The sequence below is a fragment of the Pipistrellus hanaki genome (genome assembly GCF_964339955.1).
Source record: "Pipistrellus hanaki genome assembly, chromosome: 18".
NCBI lineage: Eukaryota > Metazoa > Chordata > Mammalia > Chiroptera > Vespertilionidae > Pipistrellus > Pipistrellus hanaki.
In genome coordinates, this window is record NC_140520.1 from 12963510 (window position 1) to 12988178 (window position 24669).

Sequence of the window (24669 nt, forward strand, 5' to 3'; positions counted from 1 at the left end):
TCTCGCGGCGACCGGCGTGCGGGGCGCTCTGCTCGGTGGGCAGAGACGAAAGAGTGGGGCCTGCGGTCGCCGCCATGCCGCCCTCATCCTGCACCCCCCGCGCCGGTCCTGGTCCTCGGCGCAGGATCCCCGGCCCCTGCCCTCGTGCGGCCACGTGGGCATGCTCTGTCGCCACACCGAAGGAGGGGCGTGTAGCTGGGGAAGGAGAGAGGGGCCCCCTAACTAGAGTCTTGGTTGGATTCTTGCCCCGCTCGTTGCGTTGTGTGACTTGGGTTAACGACCTTCCTTCAGCCTCCTTCTCTGTGCAATGACTGAGGAGGGCAATGCCTGCTCTGCCTGCCCCGAAGGTTCGATGCCAGGAGGCCGTGAAGTGTGTGATATAGATCGCTGGTCCATTACGTGTGAGCCGTAGTGGGTTGCTGACCCTTCCGCGCTGATCAGATCCGGGGGCCAGGACGAAGTCGGGGAGGGACGGCACGGGCTCCCATGGGTCATGGAAGGAGTGCTTCACCCTTAGCCCGGGAGTAGAACGGAAGGAGGCAGACTCGGAGGACCACGTTCTCCGTCCGAAGCCCGGAGCCTGAAGGACTGGCGTTTTGTCGCAGTGGTCCTAGCAGTTGCCGCGAGCAGGCGGCAGTGCCTCCGGGCTCTCGCTAGGTGGCACTGTCACAAAGGACAAAGCTGGCTGAGGGTCCAGAGGCTGGGAGCCCGAGTTCCCCTGCCAAATGCGAACCTGTGGTAGGTAGGCCCAGGTGAATTCTGCTGGGCCTGGTAAAGTGCCACCTTGCTCTCTCCCATATGGGCCAAAACGAGCTAGCCTTGGTTAGGAGTTGAGCGCTTTGGTGCTTGGTGCTGGGTTACTCATTTAAGTAGTCAGGGGGCTTGATAAAGGCCTTCTTTGGTTAAGTCGGGCTCTGGGTATTTAAAGGTGACTGAGACATGGTCCACACGACGAATATGTCTTTTGGGGAGCCTGAGCAGTTAGCTACACGTAGCATAAAAGGCTGGAGAAAGGATTCCCATTTATTGAGCACTGCCTAAGCCAGGGTATCTTGTAAATATTTCTAACCCCCTGTCCCCCAACAACATTACAAAGGAAGCATTTTCTATCCGTTTTACAAGCGGGGGGGAAAGGATGTCTGCCTAAGGATAGACAACTCAAAAGCAGAGTTTTTGGGTGTGTCTCCAAAGTTTGTGCCCTTCTATCCCACTCTGCCTTCCTCTGATGCTTAAAAAACAAACACCCTCCCTCCCCCTTATTGATTTTAGAGAGAAACATTGATGTGAGAGAAAAACATCGATTGATTTCCTCCCACACACCTCCCGAATGAGGATATGCTCTGAATGGGAATCGAACCTGAAACCTTTTTGGTGTATGGGATGCTTCAACCAACGAAGCCACCCAGCTGGGGCCTCTGATGCTTTTTTTTTTTTTTTTTTTTTTGCCTCTATTCCCACGTCTCACATCCGGGCAAGTGGAGAAGAAAATCGGGGTGCTTCTTCCTTTGGCATCAACGGGAGATTCAAGCCAGGTAAGCCCCTGCCGGAACGCACGACCCCTTCTCTGGGCCCCACCTCACCGCCGCCTGTTTTTGCTGTGAGAGCTTCTCTGTGAAAAGCGGCACACAGAGATGCTGTGTAGGCGTTAGTCATCACCATTGCGATTGCTGTCGTGGCTGCTGGTGGTGTCATCACTGGAGAGAAGGTCTGGAGGCCTCTCCTGACATATGCGCACTTGTGCGTGTCCTGTCAGCCCCATGCCATTTTGAGAAAGGGCCCAGAGTGACTGACCGCCCGCCCTAACCTACACTTTTCCCTACAGAGGAATCCCTTCTATTAGACATGGCTGGCTCCTCATTCTTCTTGTGGACAACGAATTCCTAAACAAGGAATTTTTGGAAATAAGGACCTCACTTCATGTCAACACCTCAGTGAGACTTTTCCCAGTTTGCCCACATTAGTGTTCGCCATGTGCTTCCAGGGCCGTACCCATCAAAGCGTTTTCCCCTGTGCTGGCGCCTTTGTAGACCGTACTTCTTCTTCTTCTTCTTCTTTTTTTAAAATACATTTTATTGATTTTTTACAGAGAGGAAGAGAGAGGGATAGAGAGCTAGAAACATCAATGAGAGAGAACCATCGATCAGCTGCCTCTTGCACACCCCCTACCGGGGATGTGCCCGCAACCAAGGCACATGCCCTTGACCGGAATCGAACCTGGGACCCTTCAGTCCGCAGGCTGACGCTCTATCCACTGAGCCAAACCGGTTTCGGCAGTAGGCCGTACTTGTTGTTCCCGCCAACCTGGAGCTTCTCACGTGCACAAGCTGCTGGCTGGTTTCTGAATGCCCTTCCTTTTTTGCCCCTAAGTGGCCTTCTGAAAGTGCAGCTCTCGCTGTGTTTATCCTTTTCCTGACCTCGGGCGGCCATGTTTCTCTGGGCTCACGTGGACTGGGAAAAGGGAGAGGGTGGCTGGTTCTCCCTCAGCCAGAGGAGAGGGCAGTCATGTCTTGATAGGCTCTTCTTGTATGTGTGGTGTCCTGATCATCACCCAGGTCTCTGCAGGACCTGATGTCTGTGCATCACACATATTTGTGTTCCTTAGACTTTCTACCTCAGTGCCTGACTTCCTGTTACAAGCCAGTTAATGAATACATGAGCCCAAGATGGCTGGAAGCCTCCCTCTGCCAAAGGTGTTTAACGCTGATGGCATTTCTTAGCAGAGGTAGTAAAACTATAGTGTTTCTCTCTCTTATCTTCAAGAGGTTTTCATATGTCACTTGACTCTAGCCCTAGTCAGCCCTACAAGTGCAGCCATTTGGAAGATCCTGAATTCCGTATTTTAGCAATGACTTTAATTGGAGTAAAACAAGGTTGCTCAGTGGTTAGAGTGTTGGCCCACAGACTGAAGGGTCACAGGTTTAGTTCTGCTCAAGGGCATGTACCTCGGCTGCAGACTTGATCCCTGGTCCTGGTTAGGGCATGTGTAGGAGGCAACCAATCGATGTGTCTCTCTCACATTGATATCTCTCTCTCTCTCTCTCTCTCTCTCTCTCTCTCTCTCTCTCTCTCTCTCTCTGTCTTCCCCTCCTCCCCTCCATTCTCTCTAAAAATCAATGGGGAGCCAAAACCGGTTTGGCTCAGTGGTAGAGCATTGGTCTGCGGACTGAAAGGTCCCAGGTTTGATTCCGGTGAAGGACATGTACGTTGGTTGCGGGCACATCCCCGGTAGGGGGTGTGCAAGAGGCAGCTTGTCGATGTTTCTCTCTCATCGACGTTTCTAGCTCTCTATCTCTGTCCCTTCCTCTCTGTAAAAAATCAATAAAATATATTTAAAAAAAAAATGGGGAAAAAATACCCTCGGGTGAGGATTAACAACAAAAAAGAATAAGCCAGGGTGATGAGATGGTCCCACAATGTTGCACAGACTCCAAGTCGCCCAGTGAGGAAACTCAAAAGCCATGGTCACTGGGACCAGGCCTGTCTCTTCCTCTCTGCTGGTCTGTTCAGTGCCTCAGCTCCCTGGCGGGGAGAGCCCTCTGGCAGGAGCCTCGAAGTCCTATCTGATATTCTGCTAAAATGTGAAGGGAAGGGCCGTACACATGGATGGAAATGGTGCATATGTTCATTTAATAAACATATTAAAAAGCCACTGCGCTTGTGGGGCTTACATTCTGCTGGGGGAAATAGGCGTGATAAAATGGTGTCTACAAAGCCAGCTGACTCCCTAGATCAGTGGTCGGCAAACTCATCAGTCAACAGAGCCAAATACCAACAGGACAACGATTGAACTTTCTTTTGAGAGCCACATTTAAAAAAAAAAAATATTTTATTGATTTTTTTTACAGAGAGGAAGAGAGAGAGATAGAGAGCCAGAAACGTCGATGAGAAACATCGACCAGCCGCCTCCTGCACACCCCCCACCGGGGATGTGCCCGCAACCAAGGTACATGCCCTTGACGGGAATCGAACCTGGGACCTTTTAGTCCGCAGACCGACGCTCTATCCACTGAGCCATACCGTGCTAGAGAGCCACATTTTTTAAACTTAAATTATGTAGGTAGGTACATTGTTATTAACTTAATTAGGGTCCTCCTAAGCTGGCCTTTGCTAAAAACTCAAGGGGCCAAAGAGCCGCATGTGGCTCACGAGCCGCAGTTTGCCGACCCCTGCCTTAGATGTGAGAGAAGTTGAGCAGATATTCACTGAGCACCTTCCACATGGGAGGCCCTGGGGATGCAGCATTCAATGGGACAGAGCCAGTCCTCCTCACCTCCTCTGTGCGCTCAGTCCGGTAGAAAACCAGACGCTTTATGGATTGTTACACAGCCAGTCACTTCATTGCAGTCACCTCTGAGGGGAGGAAGGGCAGGACACGGACACAGGCGGAAGGGACAGCGCACGCAATGGTTTTGAGGCAGGACAAGTTGGAGGATGTGGCAGGACACCGGGAGAAGGCCCGTGAAGAGAAGGGAGAGGGATGCAGTAAGACAGGCAAGGCTTACATCTTGGCAGACATCCAGAACCCTGTTTGGGGACTGGGGCTTTGTTTTCAGACCAAGGAAGATGAGAAGATCCCTGGAATTCGGAGAAGCTGTGCAAGCCTGGGCAGCTCACAGCAGCAGCACTGACAGAAGCTCCTGAGAGTCCCAGAGGAGAGCCGAGTTTCGTGGGAAGAGCGGAGCGCTGGGTTATAAATACACTGAGTGTGCGGAGGGAGGGCAGATGTGGGACCTTCTCCTGCAGACGGTGTGTTCTGAGCTCAGGAAAAAGGCAGAGCCAGAGGTGTTAATTGAGAATCGGCTGCAGCTGTCCTTTGAATTGGCCCTTAAAGGAGGCAGCACAGCCGAGGTGACGGAGCAAGGACTGGGGAGTCGGGCAGAACCGAGCTTGGAGTTGAATTCATCTGCTTTGCTGGCCGTGTGACCTTGGGCGAGTGATTTAATTTCTGTGAAACTTTGCTTCCTTATCTGTAAAATGGGCATGATGCTCTTTCTGCCTTGCAGGGTGGATCCTTGTTCCAATTTAGATGACAGGAGATATGGAAAGTGATGAACACTGATGGGCCCCTGGTACATTGCTCAGCAAATGTTAAATACTGCTATTATTCTGATTACTGTTACTGATGCAAAGCCAGAAGGTTCTTACCATTCAGTCAACATGGATAGGGCTTGGCCATGTCGTCTAGATATGAACATATAGCAGTGGACAGGCAAGATCCCGGCTCTCTAGCCTTTGTTTTCTAATGCAAAGAGTCAGAGACCAGACCAATAAATGAGCGGGAGAGTGACTGGTAAGTATCTGAAGGAATCAGAGGGTCATGTGGGAGAGGAGGACAGAGGTCGCTTTCCGGTAAGTCCACGAGTCCGGGAGGTCTCCGTGGGAGGCAGTGTTTGAGCTGGAATTTGAAGGAGAGAAGGCAGGCATGCAGGAAGGAAAGAGCCTTCCAGCAAGGAGGGCAACCATTTCAGAGACCCTGAGTGAGAACAGACATAGCTGAACCAGAACTAGGAAGCTAATGATATCCTGGCTGGGCTATGGGCTTTGAACCTCAGCTCTGGCAGCTGTGAATGGGGTGACTTAGCCTGGATGTACTTCAGTTTCCACATCTGTAACGTGTAAGTCATAATACCTCATAAGGCTGGTGAAAGGATTAAGTGAGATAGACGAAAAATTCTTAGAATAGTGCACAAAGTAAGAACTTGGTTTTTCACCCGACTGGGGTGTTCGGTGGTTGAGCATTGAGCTATGAACGAAGAGGTCACGGTATGATTCCCAGTCAGGGGACATGACTGGGTTGAGGGCTTGATCCCGTGTGGGGCGTGCAGGAAGCAGCCAATCAATGGTTCTCTGTCACTATTGATGTTTCTGTCCCTCCCTCTCTGAAATCAATTAAAATATATTTTTAAAAAGTAACTTGGTTTGCTGAAACCGGTTTGGCTCAGTGGATAGAGTGTTGGCTTGTGGACTGAAGGGTCCCAGGTTCGATTCCGGTCAAGGGTATGTACCTCGGTTTCGGGCACATCCCCAGTGGGGGGTGTGCAGGAGGCAGCTGATCGATGTTTTTCTTTCATTGATGTGTCTGACTCTGTCCCTCTCCCTTCCTCTCTGTAAAAAAATCAGTAAAATATGTTTAAAAAAATAACTTGGTTTTTCAAAAATGAGGGGATTATTATACCTTGAGTCTAGTGAAAAAAAAGAGGGGGTGGTATGGTAGGCGGCAAGGCCAGTGAAGAAAGCAAGGGCTGGATCATAGAGACCACAGCAAGTGTCTGGGTTTTATTCAAAGTACAGTGGGAAACCCTGGAAAGATTTTAAGCTGTGAGCGACATGATCTGACTTTAAATTTAGAAGATCATTCTGGCTGCTGTATGTAAAATGGATCATAGAGATTTTTCTTCTAAAGGTCATGTGTTATCAGAATAAGCAGACGCTCTTATTTGGGGCAGAGTGAGCGTCCCCTTTGACTTGCTCCCAGAAGCATCTCGCTCTGACCCTGACCTACCAACATGGCCGGAGCACTTGTGCTTTGTGGGCACTGGGGATGCAGAGACGAGTACAGTCCCCGTGGGGGGTGCTTGGCTTCCTTCCTGGCACACAGGAGGGGCTCCTTGCATGACAGCCGCTCCTCATCGTTTTTGTTGTATTTCTCACTCCTGCACTCAGGAGCACATGCTAATGGGTGAACTGGAGCCAGAGATAATCAATTGTAGTGCAACGCGGCCAACAGTGATAGGGACGAAAGGTCAGGGCCTTGAAGGGTGAAGTTACTCAGGATTAACTCCCCAGAAAGAATGTGACGGAAGTTACTTAGATGGAAACGAAGGGATATTCTGAAAGAGCTGGGCCTTGAAGTAGGAGGAGATTGGGAAGAAAGGCCCCGAGACTAAGGAGGAAGGACTTAGAAGAAAAGAAGAGAAAGACAAGGAGGGGGCTCAGCACAGGCAAGATTGTAGAGATGTTGGCCATCAGTGATTCAGATCGAGTCCCCATGTAACCCTGACAGTATTAATTCTCTGGAAGTGGAATAAAATAAATATTTAGCATTAAATAATAAATAACCAAAAAACTTTAAAACCTTTGGCCCAGCAATTTCACTTGGAGATTATTAAAGACATATGCAAAAATGTACCTACAGTAGAATACTTTGTAATAATTTAAAAAGTCAACAAAGAAAGAAAAGCCATCAAAGACTACTTATTGGTATAAAGAAATATTTGAGAAATAGTAAATGAAAAAGGGAGGTTACAAATTATATGATAGCATATTCCTTTTAAAAATAAGTTAAAATGTACACAAATTAGTTATGCACCAAGCAGAAATGCATTTTTTGTACACTAAGAACATGAACAAGAATGTTCATAGAAATATTTAATAGTCCAAAATAGGAAACAACTGCCCTGGCCAGGTAGCTCAGTTGGTTAGAGCCTCGTCCTAATAAGCCAAGGTGTGGGTTCGATCCCCAGCCAGGGTTCTGACAAGAATCAACCAATGAATGCGTAAATAAGTAGGACAAATCAGTGTTTCTCTTTCTCCCTTATTCTCTCTCTAAAAATAAAAAACAAAATAGTAAACAATCCAAATAAGTGATTGTATATTCATACAATGGAATATTCTATAGCAATGAGATAAATAAACTGCAACTGCATTCAACAATGTCAATGATTCTCATTAACATAATGTTAAAAATACAAAAGATCATGATTCCATTCATATGAAATTCAGCAGGCAAAGTTGATTTGTGCTCTTAGAAGCCAATAGCGGTTACTTTTTTTTTTAGTCATTTTTTTAATTGTGGGAAAATACACATAAAATTTACCATTTTAAAGTGTACAATTCAGTGGCATTCATTACAGTCACAGTGTTGTGTAACCATGACCTCCATCAGTTAACATTCCAGAACGTTAAGCAGTACCCACTGAGCAGTCACTCCCCATTCCTCCCTGCCCCCACGATGTTATTTTGAAGAGGAGAGGATATGGCTGTGTTCGTGTGAAACTTTACCGAGCTGTACATTTATGCTTTATACACTTTTTGGATGTATGTTATGTCTAAGAATACATACATGTGTCGATCAGTTGACTTCTAATGCCTTTAAAAGAAAACGTCCCTTACATCGGAGGCAAAGGGAATCTCACACCCAACTTGGCCTGGTCCCTGGTTTGCCTCAGGGCTGATACTTCTCTATCTGTCCATCTCCCTGCATGGTTTCAGACCTGCCCCCTCTCTCTTTCTGGCTGCCTTTCTTCCTGGTGGGGATGGAAGGCGTGTATGGGGGAGGAGGAGGGACAGAGAATGTTCCAGCTCTCGTTGGCCACTGGGTGGTTGTGCTGAGAGGACTCACTCCCGGCCAGGCTGGAATTTATGTTCACGTAAAAGCTGGGGAATGTGGAAAGATAAGGTAAAGACCAAGGTGAGCAGACTGCCTGGACTGGCCTAAGGGAACATCAGGTAGCAACCAAGGGCTTCAAGAAAGCAAATGTCCCTCCAGTCTGTCAAACCAGAGACAAGCAAGCACTCCAGAAAGAGATTTTCTTTTTTAAAATACGTTTTTATTTCAGAGAGAAGAAGAGAGAGGGAGTTAGAAACACAAATGATAAGAGAGAATCCTTGATCAGCTGCCTCTTAAACTCCCCTTACTGGGGATTGAACCCACAACCTGGGCATGTGCCCTGATTGTCAATTGCACCGTGACCTCCTGATTCATGGGTCGATGCTCAACCACTGAGCCACACCAGCTGGGCCTGAAAGAGATTTTCATAAAAGAAGCCCTCTTCAATCACCCACATCCACCAAAAGAGGAAAGGACTAAGTCCTTTCCACACACAAGCGCCCCGTCCCTCTCTTTCAGGAATTCAAAATGCCTTTAAGCCACCTGGTCTTACTGGCTTTCTTATCTTTCACATCTCAGTTTTTATCTTCACCCCCTCTAGGCATGAAGACATTACTAACCTCTCCCTCCTCTGTGCTGCCATAGCACCTTGTCTATATCTGTACTGAGCAGCCACCATATTGTGTCATAAGTCTTTGTTGCCAAACTGTGGCAACAAAGCTGGGACTAGGTGTTTTTGATCACTGCATCTCAACACCTCTGTAGTAGATACCCTACCAACATGGATCTGATGGTTGGAAGGCGGGCCTTCTTCCTGCCTTTGACCCTTTCCCCACGTGATGTGGTGGCATACATTCCTTTCCGTTTCTGTAGGCTTTTGTTCTTCAATCCTCTCCTTGGTTCCAAGATTGTTTAAATTCTTCAGATAGTTTTACATGTTCATGCGTGCCCTTGCCGTGGAGCCTGTGGTGCAGGTTTGTGGCCCACTTCCATGTGCAGTACGGAGCCTGCAGCCATCCCACTCTCTCCAGTCCCTCTTCGTCAGGTATTTGTCCTGCTCTTCCTTCACAGTTCCAGGAGCTGAGCTTTTACTTACTTATTTTTTCAGTTCCCAAAGGCTTTCTTAGTAAATATGCGTTAGGAAAGAAGGATAGATCCCATTGCTCCCAAGTCAATGGACTCAAGAGCCAAAGGGGATTGACCGATGCTTTGTCCACCTCTTATTCATAGATCCAGCCAAACGCACAAGAGGGTTTCTTTGGGCTTCAACCATAGTCTGGTTTCTCTCCCAGCGCTTTTTACTGAATCACTGCAGCGAATGATGTTCCTGCCAGCTCGAATGCAAAAGGTCTCCGTGAATGGAGCCTGGTTTAGCACCTGCTGGATTGGTCTTCCCAAGCATCGATCTCCCTGTCTTCACCCTTCCCAGACCATGGTCACCACAGGCCCTGAGTCCACGTACTTCACCAGCCCAGGGTAGAATGGGGGTCTTTCAGGTCACTGCGGTGCTGTCTCAGGAGCCCCTCAGAGGCCCGGGGAACTTCATGGTGACGAGGCGGAACCCCTTCTTCTCGAAGCACTAGATGATGATGCCCATCAGGCCGCACTGCATGCCATCAGGCTTGATGGCGGTGAAGGTGAGCTCCATGCTGGCCATGTTCCGAGAAGCGGGCTGGCTTGGCAGCTGTGCTGCACCCGCAGCCAGAGCCCAGGAACCGAGCTTTTAGAGAGGAATGTTCCTCTCCACAGTAGAAGGTGTCTGTCCTGTACTAGCCCTTTCCTTATTTGTTGAGCCCTCACGAGATGCCAGGCACCATGCTGGCTCATGGTCTAGCAGGACAGACAGACTGGTTCCTTTACTCATTGGCCATCCTCTGGAGACATACAGCAAGTCATCTGATTTAGTCGTTGGTCAGGCAGAGCTTCCTTAAGGAGCTGGCATTTCTGCCAGATGTTCAAAGTTAAGTACATGGAGGTTAAGGGGAAATGGGTAACAAAGGAGCCAAGTGAACTACACGTTTAAAGGGCCACCAAGTATAGAGCATGGAAGGGAAAGAATGTCCAAGGATCTTAAAGACATTGCCCATATTTGAAGTGTGGAGCCGTGGGTAGGGCCCCCGAGGAGGTTGAAGAAGTAGGTAGAGATGGAAAAGGACAGAGCCTTGATAGAAGCCTGCGTTAGTTAAGAAATTTTTTTGGTTGAAAGTGACCAAAATCCACCTAAGAAAAAAGGGAAGCTTTTATTGGCTCAGAAGCTACAAGTTCAGGGCTTTCAAGATCAAAGATGTCATTGAATTTGGACACCTCTCTCTGTCTCCTCTTTGCTCTCCTTTGTGAGAGCGTCATTCTAGGACTGGTCTCTGTGAAACGGTCTTCTGATCCTCCCTGTCACACAGAAGCCGAAGGCTGGAGTGGAAGGGAATGGGTGTGTGTGTGTGTGTGTGTGTGTGTGTGAAAGGCTAACGAATGAAAGCCACTCATCTCTCTCCCCCTCTTCAAGACTGTAAGGGGACCTTCTTTTCAGGCTCTGTCCCGAGGGCCTCACCTTAGATGTCTTGGGGGAGGACAGAAAGCTTGGCCTTGTAGGGAATTTCTGGGGGGAGGTAGAGAATGGATCGGTGAGGGACCCTGCTCCCAGACTCCAAAGCTGTTCATGTTCTTAAGGTCAGCACACCCACAGTCCCTGTCTCTTTTCCTTAGGGCACTTTGTCTGCTGCATCCTCAGCCCTCTTCTGGGGAGGCAGGACCGTCTGGGTTTGATCAGAGAAAAAAAGGAGAGCGGGGACCCAGAACCTCCCCCCGACTTCCGCCCCTCCTTCTGGCCTTCAGATCCTCTCTCCGCACTAAGCGGGTCCTGACCTATTTGCCAGACTCGCACTGTTTCTCGCTCCCCTTCTCAAACAGCCTCCACGTCCTGCCCCGACTTCTGGGTTTCCGGACTCCACCGTCGGCGAGCCGCCCTTCTTTTGCTTGACACACACCCTCACTCACCAGGACCAGCAAAAGAAGATTCCCGTCCCAGACCCCTTTTTACTGGGTTCAGGCGCTTCCGCCTCCGGGGCGAAGACTCCTCCCCCTCCCGGTCCCGATTGTATTCCCTGCAAGAGCCGCCGGGAGAGCCTCCGCGGCTCAGAAGCCGGTGCCTTCTCTCAGCCCGCTGAACGCGCCCGAATTACCGGGCCTCCCGGCCCGGCTCCCAGCCCGGAGCGGCGGCGGGCTCCGGAGCGGCTTCAGCACCACGGACAGCGGCCCTCCGCCCTCCGCGCTCCCGCGGGTCTAGGCGAGGCGGCGAGCTATGCCCACAGCATGGCCCGGAGCTCCGAGCCCACGGCGCTGCTGCTCCTCGGTTTGGGCCTCCTCGGGCTGTGCTCAGGTAATCACAGGTCCCCGCGCTCCGTCTCACCCCCGTCAGGCGCAAAGGTGGAAGGAGGGGATTCCTAGAGCTGCAGGAGTGTGCTGGGAGCCAGGGGACAGACCTTTGGGCCTGCGGGGAGGCCCCGGGGTACCGCACCGGGAGGAGGACAGACCCTAGGAGTCAGTGGTGCAGGGAAGAGGTAGAAAGCGGGGCAGTGGTGCTGGGGAGGGTGTGGGCACACAAAGGAAGGAGGGAGGGATTCTCCCCAGGCTTTCTAGGCCAGCAGGAGGGCAGTCTCTGCAGCTGAGGTGCCACGGGAAGCCTTCTATCAGGAAATCTACCTGGTTCAGCACCCTCCTTTGTCTCCCCATCATTCCCTGTCCACCCATTGGGGTCCTGATTCTGGTTTCTCCCCAGGGGCGAGGCAGGAGGGGGAGAGAAGTGACTCTTCAACGCTCTCCCAGGGCAGGACAGAAGACTTGGGAGGGCATAAGCTCTGCCAGGCTGGGGCCACGGAGGAGCACTCTGAGGGGATGGGGTGTGTTTATGCCGAGTTGCAGAAGGTGAGAGAGTGTGTGAAGGGCAGGTACAAAGGAAATGTACAACCTCATGAGACTCCCACATGTGGGGCACAGAATGTGGCTGAGTGAGGGGAAGGGTGTGTGGTGGGACATGGATAACTGTTCCCTTTGGCCAGCCTGCAAAGCCGTCCCGGATTGTAGGTGTCTTCTAGGAGGAGCCATGGAAACATGGGTTTCTCTGGGACCCACCCTCCGAGACCTTGCAGGAAGAGCAGGCCTCCCCTGATGCTGGCAGAATGGCTTCTTAGTCTGAGGAATCGGTGTGCTGGGCTGTCTGGGCAGCTTGGTCAGTGATGCCAAGGAGGGATTTCTCTCTGAGGGGCCTCCATGGGGAAACCTAAGCATTTTGGTGAGACCTTAGGGGTGGGGCGTTGGGAAGCTATAGCCTCCTGTTTAATTATCCGGTTAATTAGGACTCTGCACTCCTGTTTGGGCCTGGGTTGCCCCATTTGCCTAGGGAGAGTAGGATCCTGGATGGGCCTTTCTTGCCTACTTCCTTCCTTCCTGCCCCTCCGCCTACTGCCCAGGAGTCTGGGGGACGGACACAGAGGAGCGGCTGGTGGAGCATCTGTTGGATCCTTCCCGCTACAACAAGCTTATCCGCCCAGCGACCAATGGCTCTGACCTGGTGACAGTGCAGCTCATGGTGTCCCTGGCCCAGCTCATCAGTGTGGTGAGTGCCCCAAACTCTATGCTCAGCTGCTGAAATCAGCACGCCAGAATGTGTTCATGTGTGTGCTTACTCCTCTGGGGTTCCCAGGGCTTGGGAGGTGGGGGAGGAATCATGGGCGGGTGTGGTGGGCTGAACAGCCAGGGGGCCTTCTCAGCAGCTTTTCTTCTCTCCTATAGCACGAGCGGGAGCAGATCATGACCACCAATGTCTGGCTGACCCAGGTAGTGCTCTCCCTCCCTCCCACACACACCTGGTCTTCTCTTTCCTCCGTTTCCCTTTCTTTTCACATGTCTTTCCCATCCTTTAATCCAAGGGTCTTCAAACTACGGCCCGCGGGCCACATGCAGCCCTCAGGGGAGTCTGATCCTGCCCGCCAGGTTTTTTGGGCAGTGAGCGCAGCCGAGGTGTTACAGTAGGAATTAGTAGTTCATATAGTCCGGCCCTCCAGCTCTCTGAGGGACCGTGATCTGGCCCCCACTTTAAAAAGTTTGAGGATCCCTGCTTTAATCTCTGGAAAAGAGGCAGAAAGGGATAGACTTTGGAGTCCCAATGAACTGGATTTGCATCTTGGCTCTTCCTTTCACAAGCTCTGTGACAGGAGCATGTTAAACTCTGCAAGGTTCATTTTCTCACTTGTAAAATGAGGATTCTAATATCTTGGGTTAGCTGTTAGAATTAAGTGAGAAAGTATTTTACGGTTGACATTTGCTGGGCAGAGAAGTCACCGTGGGAAGGTGATGGCTTGAAAAGCTTCCTCAAGCCAGGTGGGCCCCCTCCTGTCCCTATTCTTGACCTTGAGCCCTTCCCAGGGCAGAGGCTGATGTTGCCTCCCTCTCTCCCTGCCTCAGGAATGGGAGGATTACCGCCTTGCTTGGAATCCTGAGGAGTTCGACAACATGAAGAAAGTTCGACTCCCTTCCAAACACATTTGGCTCCCGGATGTGGTCCTGTACAACAAGTAGGTGACCCTGGAGTGATGGGGAGCGCCGGGGAGACCATGGGGATGCTCAGGGAAGGAAGGGGTCTTGGGGAAAGTAAGTCAGCTCCTGCTGGGTAGAGAGAAAATATTTTCCTCTGGCACAGATTCAGTCACTACCCAGACACACAGACCCAGACACAGATGTATAATATGGACGGCCAAGGTGACGTGGGCCCTGGCCAGCCCCCTCTCAGCCAGTCAGGAGTCCCTGTGTTTGGAGCTGCAGTGGGATACAGATAAGGACTGACAGCCCTCAGTGCCTAAACTGACCCCGGTCAGGTCACATGCCTGGGTTGTGGGCTCCATCCTCAGTCGGGGGCATGCAGGAGGCAGCCAATCAATGTTTCTCTCCCATCATCAATGTTTCTGTCTCTCTCTCCCTCTTCCTTCCTCGCTGATATATATATATATATATATATATATATATATATATATATATATGGAATAGACTTTTTTTCTGAAGGCTTAGGCAGGACCAGAGACATGGAGGTTCCATACCCTCTCCTGAAATAATAAATAATCCCTCTTACCCCCAAGATCCAAAACCACCGGTGGGACCCTCTCTCCCCCCACCTGCCTCTGTCCCCCTCCATTGCTAGGGGAGCCTTATTCTGGCCTCCCTGGCCCCTCCATCTCCCCCTCCACATGTGAAGCAAAGGTACACAATGCATGACACGTAGCAGACGTGGCCCTCACCCCTTCATCCAGTTCTTTTTTAAAAATTATTTTATTTTATTTTATTTTTACAGAGAGGAAGAGAGAGGGATAGAGAGTTAGAAACATCAATGAGGGAGAATCATTGATCAGCTGCCTCTTGCACACCCCCCACTGGGGATGTGTTCGCAGCCAAGGTACATGCCCTTGACTGGAATTGAACCTGGGACCCTTCAGTCCGCAGGCCGACACTCTATCCACTGAGCCAATCCGGTTTCGGCCATCATCCAGTTCTTCATCTCTGAGGCCTCCTGGATCTCCTCAGAGAGCATCTCTCCTCCCCACAAACCCACCCACATACCATTCTCGCTCAGCTCCTGCTCTGCCGCCTTCTACTGTGGACCTGGGCTTCCTCTCCTCCCAGGGAGGGCTGGGTGGTGGGTGGGGGTGGAGGAAGGCCGAGGCCGAGGCTGACTTCTCCTCCCCCCTCGGCGGCAGCGCGGATGGCATGTACGAGGTGTCCTTCTACTCCAACGCCGTGGTGTCCTACGACGGCAGCATCTTCTGGCTGCCGCCCGCCATCTACAAGAGCGCCTGCAAGATCGAGGTGAAGCACTTCCCGTTCGACCAGCAGAACTGCACCATGCGGTTCCGCTCCTGGACCTACGACCGCACCGAGATCGACCTGGTGCTCAAGAGCGACGTGGCCAGCCTGGACGACTTCACGCCGAGCGGCGAGTGGGACATCGTGGCGCTGCCGGGCCGGCGCAACGAGCACCCCGAGGACTCGACGTACGTGGACATCACCTACGACTTCATCATCCGCCGCAAGCCGCTCTTCTACACCATCAACCTCATCATCCCCTGCGTGCTCATCACCTCGCTGGCCATCCTGGTCTTCTACCTGCCCTCGGACTGCGGCGAGAAGATGACGCTGTGCATCTCGGTGCTGCTGGCGCTCACCGTCTTCCTGCTGCTCATCTCCAAGATCGTGCCGCCCACCTCGCTGGACGTGCCGCTGGTGGGCAAGTACCTCATGTTCACCATGGTGCTCGTCACCTTCTCCATCGTCACCAGCGTGTGCGTGCTCAACGTGCACCACCGCGGGCCCGGCACGCACACCATGGCGCCCTGGGTGCGGGCGCTCTTCCTGGAGCGGCTGCCCGCGCTGCTGTTCCTGCAGCCGCCGCGCCGCCGGGGCGCCCGCCAGCGCCTGCGCCAGCGCCTGTGCCGCCGCCAGGGGGAGCGCGAGGGCGCCGCGGCCCCCTCTCCCCGCGGGGCCCCCAGCGCCGACCTCTGCACCTGCTTCGTCAACCGCGCCTCCGTGCAGGGCCTGGCGGGGGCCCTCGGGGCGGAGCCCGCGCCCGCAGCCATCCCTGTCCCCCGGCGCCTGCGGGGCCCCTGCGGCTGCGGCCTCCGGGAGGCGGTGGACGGCGTGCGCTTCATCGCCGACCACATGCGCAGCGAGGACGAGGACCAGAGCGTGAGTGCGGGGGTGGGGGGACTCAGGGCGTGGGTGCGGGGTGGGGGGATGGGGGACTCAGGGCGTGGGTGCGGGGTGGGGGTGGGGGAACGGGGGATCAGGGTGTGGGTGCTGCAGGATCTGGAAAGCTGTCACGTGGTGTAGAGACCCGCAAAGCTGGTCGAGCTGGATGCAAAATGTGAGTAAGCTGGGGGTTGGGGGCTGGGGGCTGGGGTGCTGGCTAGCGGTTTTTTTTTTTTTTTTTTTAATCTTTTAAAAAATATATATATTTTATTGATTTTTTACAGAGAGGAAGAGAGCGGGATAGAGAGTTAGAAACATCGATGAGAGAAACATAGATCAGCTGCCTCCTGCACACCTCCTACTGGGGATGTGCCCGCAACCAAGGTACATGCCCTTGACCAGAATCGAACCCGGGACGCTGGAGTCTGCAGGCCGATGCACTATCCACTGAGCCAAACCGGTTTCTGCTGGCCAGCATTTTGGATAGGCTTCGGGATGAGGCGCGGCCCAAGCTGGGGCCTGCAGGATGACCGTGCGGCTCCCCGAGCACCAGCTCCCAGTGGGGAGATGCCCCGGGTGGGCATCGATCCTGTCAGGAGGCGGCCAGGAAGGGGAGGAGGCCTCCGAGCTGGCTGTTGGCCTGCACCCGCCGCCGCTCGCATTCCCAAGTCCAAGTTGTTAATCTTCAGCTCTCAGCGCAAACCCAGACTGCGTTCTCCGTGTGCCCACGGGAGCGGGGAAGGCAGAGTTAGAGGCAGCGGAGGGGAGCGGAGAGGGGTGCGGGGTGGGTGTTCAGAGGTTCCCAGGGCCTCCTGGTGGAGGAGACAGTCCCGATCCATGTACTGTTTCTGCTCGTCTGGGTCCGGGGGAATGGCCTGGTGACGTGGTTAAGGAGGCAGGGGTGGGGTGTGTGTGGGGGGTTAGAGCTTCTGAGACCCGCCCCCCAGCTTCCTGCACAGCTGGCCTTTCCTGGCAGCTCCCGGAAAGGGACTCCCATGGTTTCCAAGCCAAGTGTGAAGAGTTGACATGCCCCTACGTTGAGTGCCCCCCGGGCTCAGTCTTTGGGCACCTGGCTAGCTCCAGGCAGCTGCTCAGCTGTTGCCATGGTGACCAGCGAGGTTTCTGCTGGGGTGCTGCCACTCCAGTTTGAGGGTGAAGCAGGGCGAGCTCCTGTTTGGGGGGAGGAGGGGGAGGAGGACTTCAGAGCCTGGCATCTGAGCTGGTCCTGAGGGCAAAAGAGATGCTGTCCAGGCGGGAGGGGAGGGGGTGGAAGCCTCCGAGCCAGCAGAGGCCAAGCCGAGGCTGCACGGGTGGGGATGGGGTGCAGGGGTCCAGCCAGCTCTCAGCTCCGCCCCTCCCGCAGTCCACAGCACATCATGTCATTTACCCAGCGGGGGGCCGAGGATGCGGTGACCTACTTGGCTGCCTGCCAGGCAACTCCAGTGTCCCAAACGGTGCTCCATCTACACCCACCGACTCCTCTTCTCCTCTTCTCACCTCCTGTTTTAGCAAAATCATCACCTTCCACCTGCTGGGTTCAGACTCAAAAACTGGAGTGACTCTCATCTTCCGGAGTAGTTCTTTAAAAACGTATATTTTTATTGATTCTTTTTTAGAGAGAGAGAAGAAGGGAGAGGGAGAGGGAGAAACATCCATGTGGATCAGCTGCCTCGCGCACGCTGCCTGTGGGGATCGAACTCTCAGCCTGGGCATGTAGCCTGACGCGGATCCAGCTGACAGCTTACAGAGCATAGGATGCTGCCCGGCCAGCTGAGCCACACCGAGTGCTTTTCCCCTTGTTAACCCTCACTGAGCCACACCAGCCATGCTCACCTGAGAATATTTGTTCCTTTGCTTTTTCAGAGAGAATGGAAGGGAGGGAAGGAGGAAGGGAGAGAGAAAAACACTGATGTAAAAGAGACACATTGATTGCATAGAATGAACCCACAACCCAGGTACATGCCCTTGACCAGGAATTGAACCTGCGCAGGGTGATGCTCCAACCACTGAGCATGCTGGCCAAGGCTGCTTTTTTTTTTTTTTTTTTTAAACATCACCTGAGGGTTTGTTTTCATTGGTTTCAGAGAGAAAGGAAGGGGGAGAGAGCGAGGGAGGGAGAGAGAAGAAGAGAGAAAAAGAAAGAGAGAAAAATTGATGTGAGAAACATGGATCGGTTGCCTTGAGTATGTGCCCCAAATGGGGATTGAAGCCGAAACCTGGGTGTGTGCCCTGACTGGAATGGAGCCTGCAGTCTTCTGGTGCATGCTCCAACCAACCAAGCAGCCCGGCCAGGGTGTAATTCTCTTTTTTTAATTTATTTTGTGTCCATCTCCCTCAGTAGACTGTAACCCACAGGATATGTTTGTCTCGCTCTCGTCATAGCCCCAGTGCCAGCATGGTGCCAGGCACACAGTAGGCATACCTGTGACAGGAATGAGTCATTATTCAGCGGCCGACTAAATGAAGGTGCACAGGTGGGCTAAGGCCTCGGCTCGGGCTGGAGTGGAGCAGCTCTGAGGGAGCCACAGAGGACATGGTCTTTTTGACTGGTCTGTTCACCTCTGGGACTCAGTCCTCCCCGTCTGGGGCCTGTGTGCTCAGGATGAGACTGTTGGGTGGGGCTCCCCAGGCAGTCACGTAAGGAGCAGAGGGAGCCATTCCTTTACTAATTGAACACCCATTTACTGATACTCTGTGCTCCATGTGCTGGAATTACAAAGATGAATCTGACGGGCCCTTGGAGCTTAGGAGCTGAAGGAAGAGGTAGGGGTGGGGGTGGGGTGCAGGTAGCAAACTGGAATGGTAACACAGAGCAGTAAAAAGACTGTGCTGGAAATGTGTACACAGTGTTAAAGGAACGCAGAAGGGACCCAGGTTCATTCTTATCAGGGGCATCAGGAAAGCTTTCATAGAAGAGGTGACATTTGATGTGGGCTTTGAAGGATGTGTAGGAGTTCACCAGGTGGAGACAGGGAGGACAGGCATTCTAGACAGAAAAGAAAACCAAAGGCATGGAGAACTGAGAGAACATGTGAGGTTCGGTAAATCCGAGACGTAGCATGGAAGAGGATGGGGGGTAGGCTCAGACTGGGTGGGTCTTGATTCCGGATTTGGGAGTTTGGGGAGGTCCTGAAGGCAGAGGGGCCACTGCTGGAAGCTTTTAAGCATGCTTTGGAAAGGTCACTCTGGGGTCATGAGGGAGAGGCGTGCTGTGTGTGTGTGTGTGTGTGTAAGGGGGGACCTGCTCATACCCATTCCGTTCCCATCTTTCCTCATGTGACTGACATACTTGGGCATCATTTGTCTCCTCCGCACAGGTGTGCGAGGACTGGAAGTATGTCGCCATGGTGATCGACCGGCTGTTCCTCTGGATCTTTGTCTTCGTCTGTGTCTTTGGCACCATCGGGATGTTCCTGCAGCCTCTCTTCCAGAACTACACCCCCGCCACCGCCCCCCACGTGGACCACTCGGCCCCCGGCCCCAAGTGAGCCCCCCCCCCCCCCCAGCTCCAGGGCCCTCGCCCCGTTGCCTTCCTTTGCACAATGGAAAGGTGGAAGAGGATGAGCCACCGGGAAGAGGGGCTCTGCCCACAAGACCCATCCTTCCACCCCAGAGCCCCCCCCCCCCCACACACACACACACACTGGGCCCTCACACAGCAGGCTGCACCCAGAAGCTGGGCCGGCCGCTCGCCTCCTCCTGCACCAATCGTGTCACTGGTGGAGGATGAAGGCTGAGAAGAGGAGGATGGAGAGATCAGTGACTTCCGGCCTGAGGAGAGTGTGAAGGGGAAGGCCCACGAAGGGGCCAGAACCTTCCAGAACCTCCCACTGCCTCCTGGTCATGGGAAGGGTGTGGAGGAGGAGGGGAGGGGGGCAGGGGCTTCAGCTCTGTGCTGGGCTGGCCGACACCATGGCAGCTCAGAGGGAGGAGCAGAGGAGAGGGGCCTGGGTGTGGCTGATGCTTGCCATAGGCCGGTGAACTCCTGCTGGGCTGGGGGGCATCGCCGTGGACACGGGTTCCGCCCAGAGGGTGTGTGGGCTGCAGTGGCCAGACTCCTGAAGGGAGCTGCAGCCCAGGCCCACGGCCCCAGCTCCCCTGGCCAGGCGTTCTCCACATCCCCCGGGCTCCCTTCCTTTCTGATCGGCCAGGGTGATGGCCAAGGCTGGGGGTCGGGAGCCTCTGAGTTTGGAGTCTCTGCGTGACCTGCGTGGAGCCTGAGGTCTGGGCACACACACTGTGAGAAGGCTGTTTTTTACCCCCAGTTGAACTGACTGGTTGTTTGAAGTAAAGGAAGGATGTTCGCTGTAAGCAGACCCAGCTTTTTAAAAAATTTTTAAATATGTTTTTTAGAGATTTTAGAGAGGAGGGAGAGGGACAGAGAGATAGAAACATCCATCGGCTGCCTCCTGCATATGCTACACTGGGGATCCATCCTGCAACCTGGGCATGTGCCCTGACTGGGAATCGAATCATGACTGCTCGGCTCATAGGTCAACTCTCAACCACTGGGCCACAGGGGCCGGGCCAGACCCAGGCACTTCGCTTCAGCAGAGCCGGCTCCGGGAGTGGCCACATCAGCACTGCTCCTGCTCTGCCCTGCTCTTCAGGGCTCTGCTCTTCCGGCTCTCACCCCTCCTCCTACCCCGCCCACCCAAACCTGAGCCAGGGTGCAGGGGACAGGCCAGCTGCTGCCAGCAGCTCCCCGGAAGGCACCCGTCCTGGGGGGCTGTGGAGGCTGCACTCTGACACCGCGCCCAGGTGACAGCTGGGGGCCACCTGGCCTGTCAGCACAGGAGACACCTCTCTGTCCCCATCCCTGCTGCGGACTGGCTCTGATTTATGGTCCCAGCCTGTGCTCCGTGCTGGGCCAGCAGGTGGCCGGCCACAGAGGGGTCAGTCTGCCAAGTGCACTGAGGGGCCTGGCCCCCACACACCATGCTGTTCTGAGCCCAGCTGGACTCCTGTGTCTCCAGACCCTGCACAGGTTGGGGTGCGGGGAGGGGAGGGAGGGGAGAGGAGACACACGGTGTATGCAGAGCGCTGAACAGGGGTCACATTCTGGATTCTGGTCCCAGCTCTGCTGCCATGTAGCCATCTCGAGCAGTCTCTGCCCTGTTGGGTCTCTGTTCCTCACCTTTGAAATGGGGGCAGTGATGCCCTCTTTAGGGGGTGCTGTGAGGATGAAGGGATGTTTGTCGAAAAGCCCAGTGCTCTCGCGGGCACAGGGTGGAGAGTCTATTACTGTGGAGTCGGAGGCAGTCAGAGGTGGTGGGGTCACCTGTCATGTCAGTCTTCCCCTAGACCCTTACCCTCTCTCTCTCTTTAGTCTTTATGTACTTTTATTTTTTAAAATTTTTATTGTTGAGAGTATTACAGATGTCCCCTCTACCCAGTTCCTGCCCCACCCCAGGCCTTCACCACCCTTTTGTCTGTGTCCGTAGGTAAGATGTTTGGCTAATCTCTTCCTGCCCTCCACCCCAATGCCCTCTGAGATTCGTCAGTCTGTTCCATGCTTCCCTGCCTCTGACTCTGTTTTATTCACCAGTTTATTATGTTCATTAGATTTCTTGTTCATCTTGATTTTTAGATTTAATTGTTGATAGATATGTATTTGTTGCTATTTTATTGTTCATGTATTTTATATTTCCTCCTTCTTCTTAAATAATACCCTTCAACATCCTATATAATAAAAGTCTAATATGCAAATCATCCCCTTGACCAGGAGTTTGACTGGGAGTTCAAGCAGGGAGTGGGGCTGGCCAACTTCCCTCGGCCCCTCCCCTCGGCCATCCCTGCCCCCCTATCACCCCCATCCCCTCCCGGTCAGGGGACCTCATCTGTGCGTGAATTTGTGCACTGGGCCTCTAGTTTCATAAATACTGGTTTGGTAGTTAAATTCCTTTAGCTTTTTCTTGTTTCTGAAACTCTTTATCTGACCTTCAATTCTAAATGATAGATTTTCTGGGTAATCTTGGTTGAAGGTCCTTACTATTCATCACTTTGAATATTTCTTGCCACTCCCTCTGGCCTGCAAAGTTTCTGTTGAGAAATCAGCTGACAGTCATGTGGGTGCTCCCTTGTGGGTAACTAATCACCTTTCTCTTACTTCTTTTAAGACTCTCTCTTTGTTTTTAGCCCTTGGCATTTTAATTATGATGTGTCTTGGTGTGGGCCTCTTTGGGTTCCTCTTGTTTTGGACTCCCTGAGCTTCCTGGGCTTGTAAGTCTATTTGTTTCACCAGGTAGGGGAAGATTTCTGTCTTTATTTATTCAAATAGGTTTTCAATATCTTGCTCTCTCTCTTTTCCTTCTTGCCGCGCCCCCCCCCCCTCCCCCCCCAATAATGTGAATGTTGGTATGCTTGAAGTTGTCCCAGAGGCTCCTTCATATTTTTGGATTCTTTTTTCTTTTTTCTCTTCTGATTGGGTGCTTTTTTGCTTCCTATACTCCAAATCATTTATTTGATTCTTGGAATCCTCTACTCATTGTTGAATCCCTGTAAATTGTTCTTTGTTTTAGTTTGTGTATGCTTCATTTCTGACTGGAACTTTTTCATGTCTTTGACATTCTCACTAAGATCCTTGAAAGTCTCATGAAGATCCTTGAGTAACCTTAGAACCACGATTTTGAACTCTGTGTCTAGTAGTTTGCTTGCTTCCATTTTGTTCGTTTGTGACATGTTTCTTTGTCTCTGCATTTTGGCTGCTTCCCCGTGTTTGCTTCTGTGTTGGATAGAGCTGCGATGTCTCCTGGAGTGGGTGGAGTGGCCTTGCGTAGTAGGTGCTTTACGGCCCAGTGGCTCAGCCTCCCGTCACCTGAGTGGGCATAGAGGGTTAAGATGACCAGATGTCCCGCTTTTGGTGGGACAGTCCCAATTTTTAACAATTTGTCCCGCATCCCGTGCATTTTAAAGTGGGACATCTGGTCACCTTACTCAAGGTGCATCCCTGTGTGGGCTGTGTGCATGGTCTCGTAGTTAAGCTTTGATTGCTGTTGGCATCTCTAGGAAGAGTTGACCACCAGGCCAATTGGCTGTGAGGACCCGCTGTGAGAACAGTGGGAGAGCCTTTTATTGAAGGGTTTGGGGCACCCAGCTGCAGTTGGTTGAAGCCTGAGGCAGCACAGGCTGTTCATAGGGAAAAGCTGCTGCAAACAGCTTAGGTTGATCCTGCAAATTGGAGGGGGCGGGGCCTCAGGGAACGAGAGGGCGGAGCAAACAGTGTCCTCCAGGCTGATGGAGACTCCAGTATGTCTGCTGGTCAGCCCCGCCACAGGGGAGGTCCCAGCACCGGGACCGGGACCCTTAGGAGCACCCTGTCTGAGAGAAAGCCGCCCCGAGTTCCTGCCCTGCTGCCAGACAACCCAGCTCCTCCCGCCTGCGTCTGGAGCTCAGAGGTAAGTGTGCGTCGGCCATTCACACCTGGGATTCCGCAGCCTCGGGGCCACTCAGCCCCGGTCCGATGGTTTTCACAGCCTGTAGCTGCGTGGACTTCTCTTCCCGGCTCCGGCTCTGGGCTGGGGTTTGGTGTGGGGCTGGGACCCCCTGGTCCTCATGGGCCGCCTCCCCAGAGACACCCTCCCTCCGGATTAAAAAACAGCACACCCGGGGGTGAGCCGGCCGGTCCTCGCCTCCACCGTCCCTCCCCGTCTCAGAGTGCTTTCCTCGTCACCGTCACCGTTCTGGCCGTGGTGGAAAGCAGGCCTCCGTTCAGCCAGCCTCCGTGGTGGTTCTGCATTTCGGTTGTGATCTGGATGTGGTTGTGGGAGGCGGCGTTGATGGATGGGCTTGGGGCACGGTGCCCCAGCTGCAGCTTGTTGGGGGATTTCAGCCGAGTCTGAGGCCCCAGCCAGCACATCCGGTTCTCCTCTCCCCCATCTCTCTCTGGAACAAACCAGGTCGCCCCAAACAGGGCCGTGTCTGGGGAACTGAGAGCTGGAGGGAATGCTCTGGGAGTCCAGTGCTGGGGTTGGGAAACTGCGGCCCGAGAGCTGCATTTGGCTCTTTGGCCCCTTGAGTGTGGCTCTTCCACAAAACACCATGGCCTGTGCGAGTCTCTTTTGAAGAAGTGGCGTTAGAAGAAGTTTAAGTTTAAAACATGTGGCTCTCGCCGAAACCGGTTTGGCTCAGTGGATAGAGTGTCGGCCTGCGGACTGAAAGGTCCGGGGCTCGATTCCGGTCAAGGGCATGTACCTTGGTTGCGGGCACATCCCCAGTGGGCGGTGTGCAAGAGGCAGCTGATCGATGATTCTCTCTCATCAATGTTTCTAACTCTCTATTCCTCTCTGTAAAAAATCAATAATAATAATAATAAAAAAATTAAAACATGTGGCTCTCCAAAGAAATTTCCGTCGTTGTCCTGTTGACATCTGGCTCTGTTGACGAATGAGCTAGCGGGCGGGTCTCTCTGGAGCATCTTCAGGTTGGAACTGGCCTTGGCCCTGACCTCCCTCTGGGCCAGCTCCTCCTGCTGCAGGCGTGCTCAGGGCTCCCGCTGACCGGGGCCTTCCCGGCGGTGTGCGGGAGGTGTCCCCAGTGCTCTCACCCGCCGGCCAGAACAGGCTTCGGACAGCCCTCAGGGGCGTAGTTAGTGTCTTGGCTCCATGGAAACG

General features: G+C 53.1%; 1 protein-coding gene across 1 annotated transcript; it reads left to right on the forward strand.

Annotated features, from left to right (window-relative positions):
• Window positions 1-11550: 11550 nt before the first annotated feature.
• Window positions 11551-19694, forward strand: CHRNB2 (cholinergic receptor nicotinic beta 2 subunit). Its single transcript, XM_084865442.1, has 6 exons — window positions 11551-11702; window positions 12793-12938; window positions 13115-13159; window positions 13787-13896; window positions 15070-16054; window positions 19375-19694. Exons 1-6 carry the CDS (start codon window positions 11636-11638, stop codon window positions 19543-19545), a joined length of 1524 nt encoding a protein of 507 aa, XP_084721568.1. The 5' UTR covers window positions 11551-11635; the 3' UTR covers window positions 19546-19694.
• Window positions 19695-24669: the final 4975 nt, after the last annotated feature.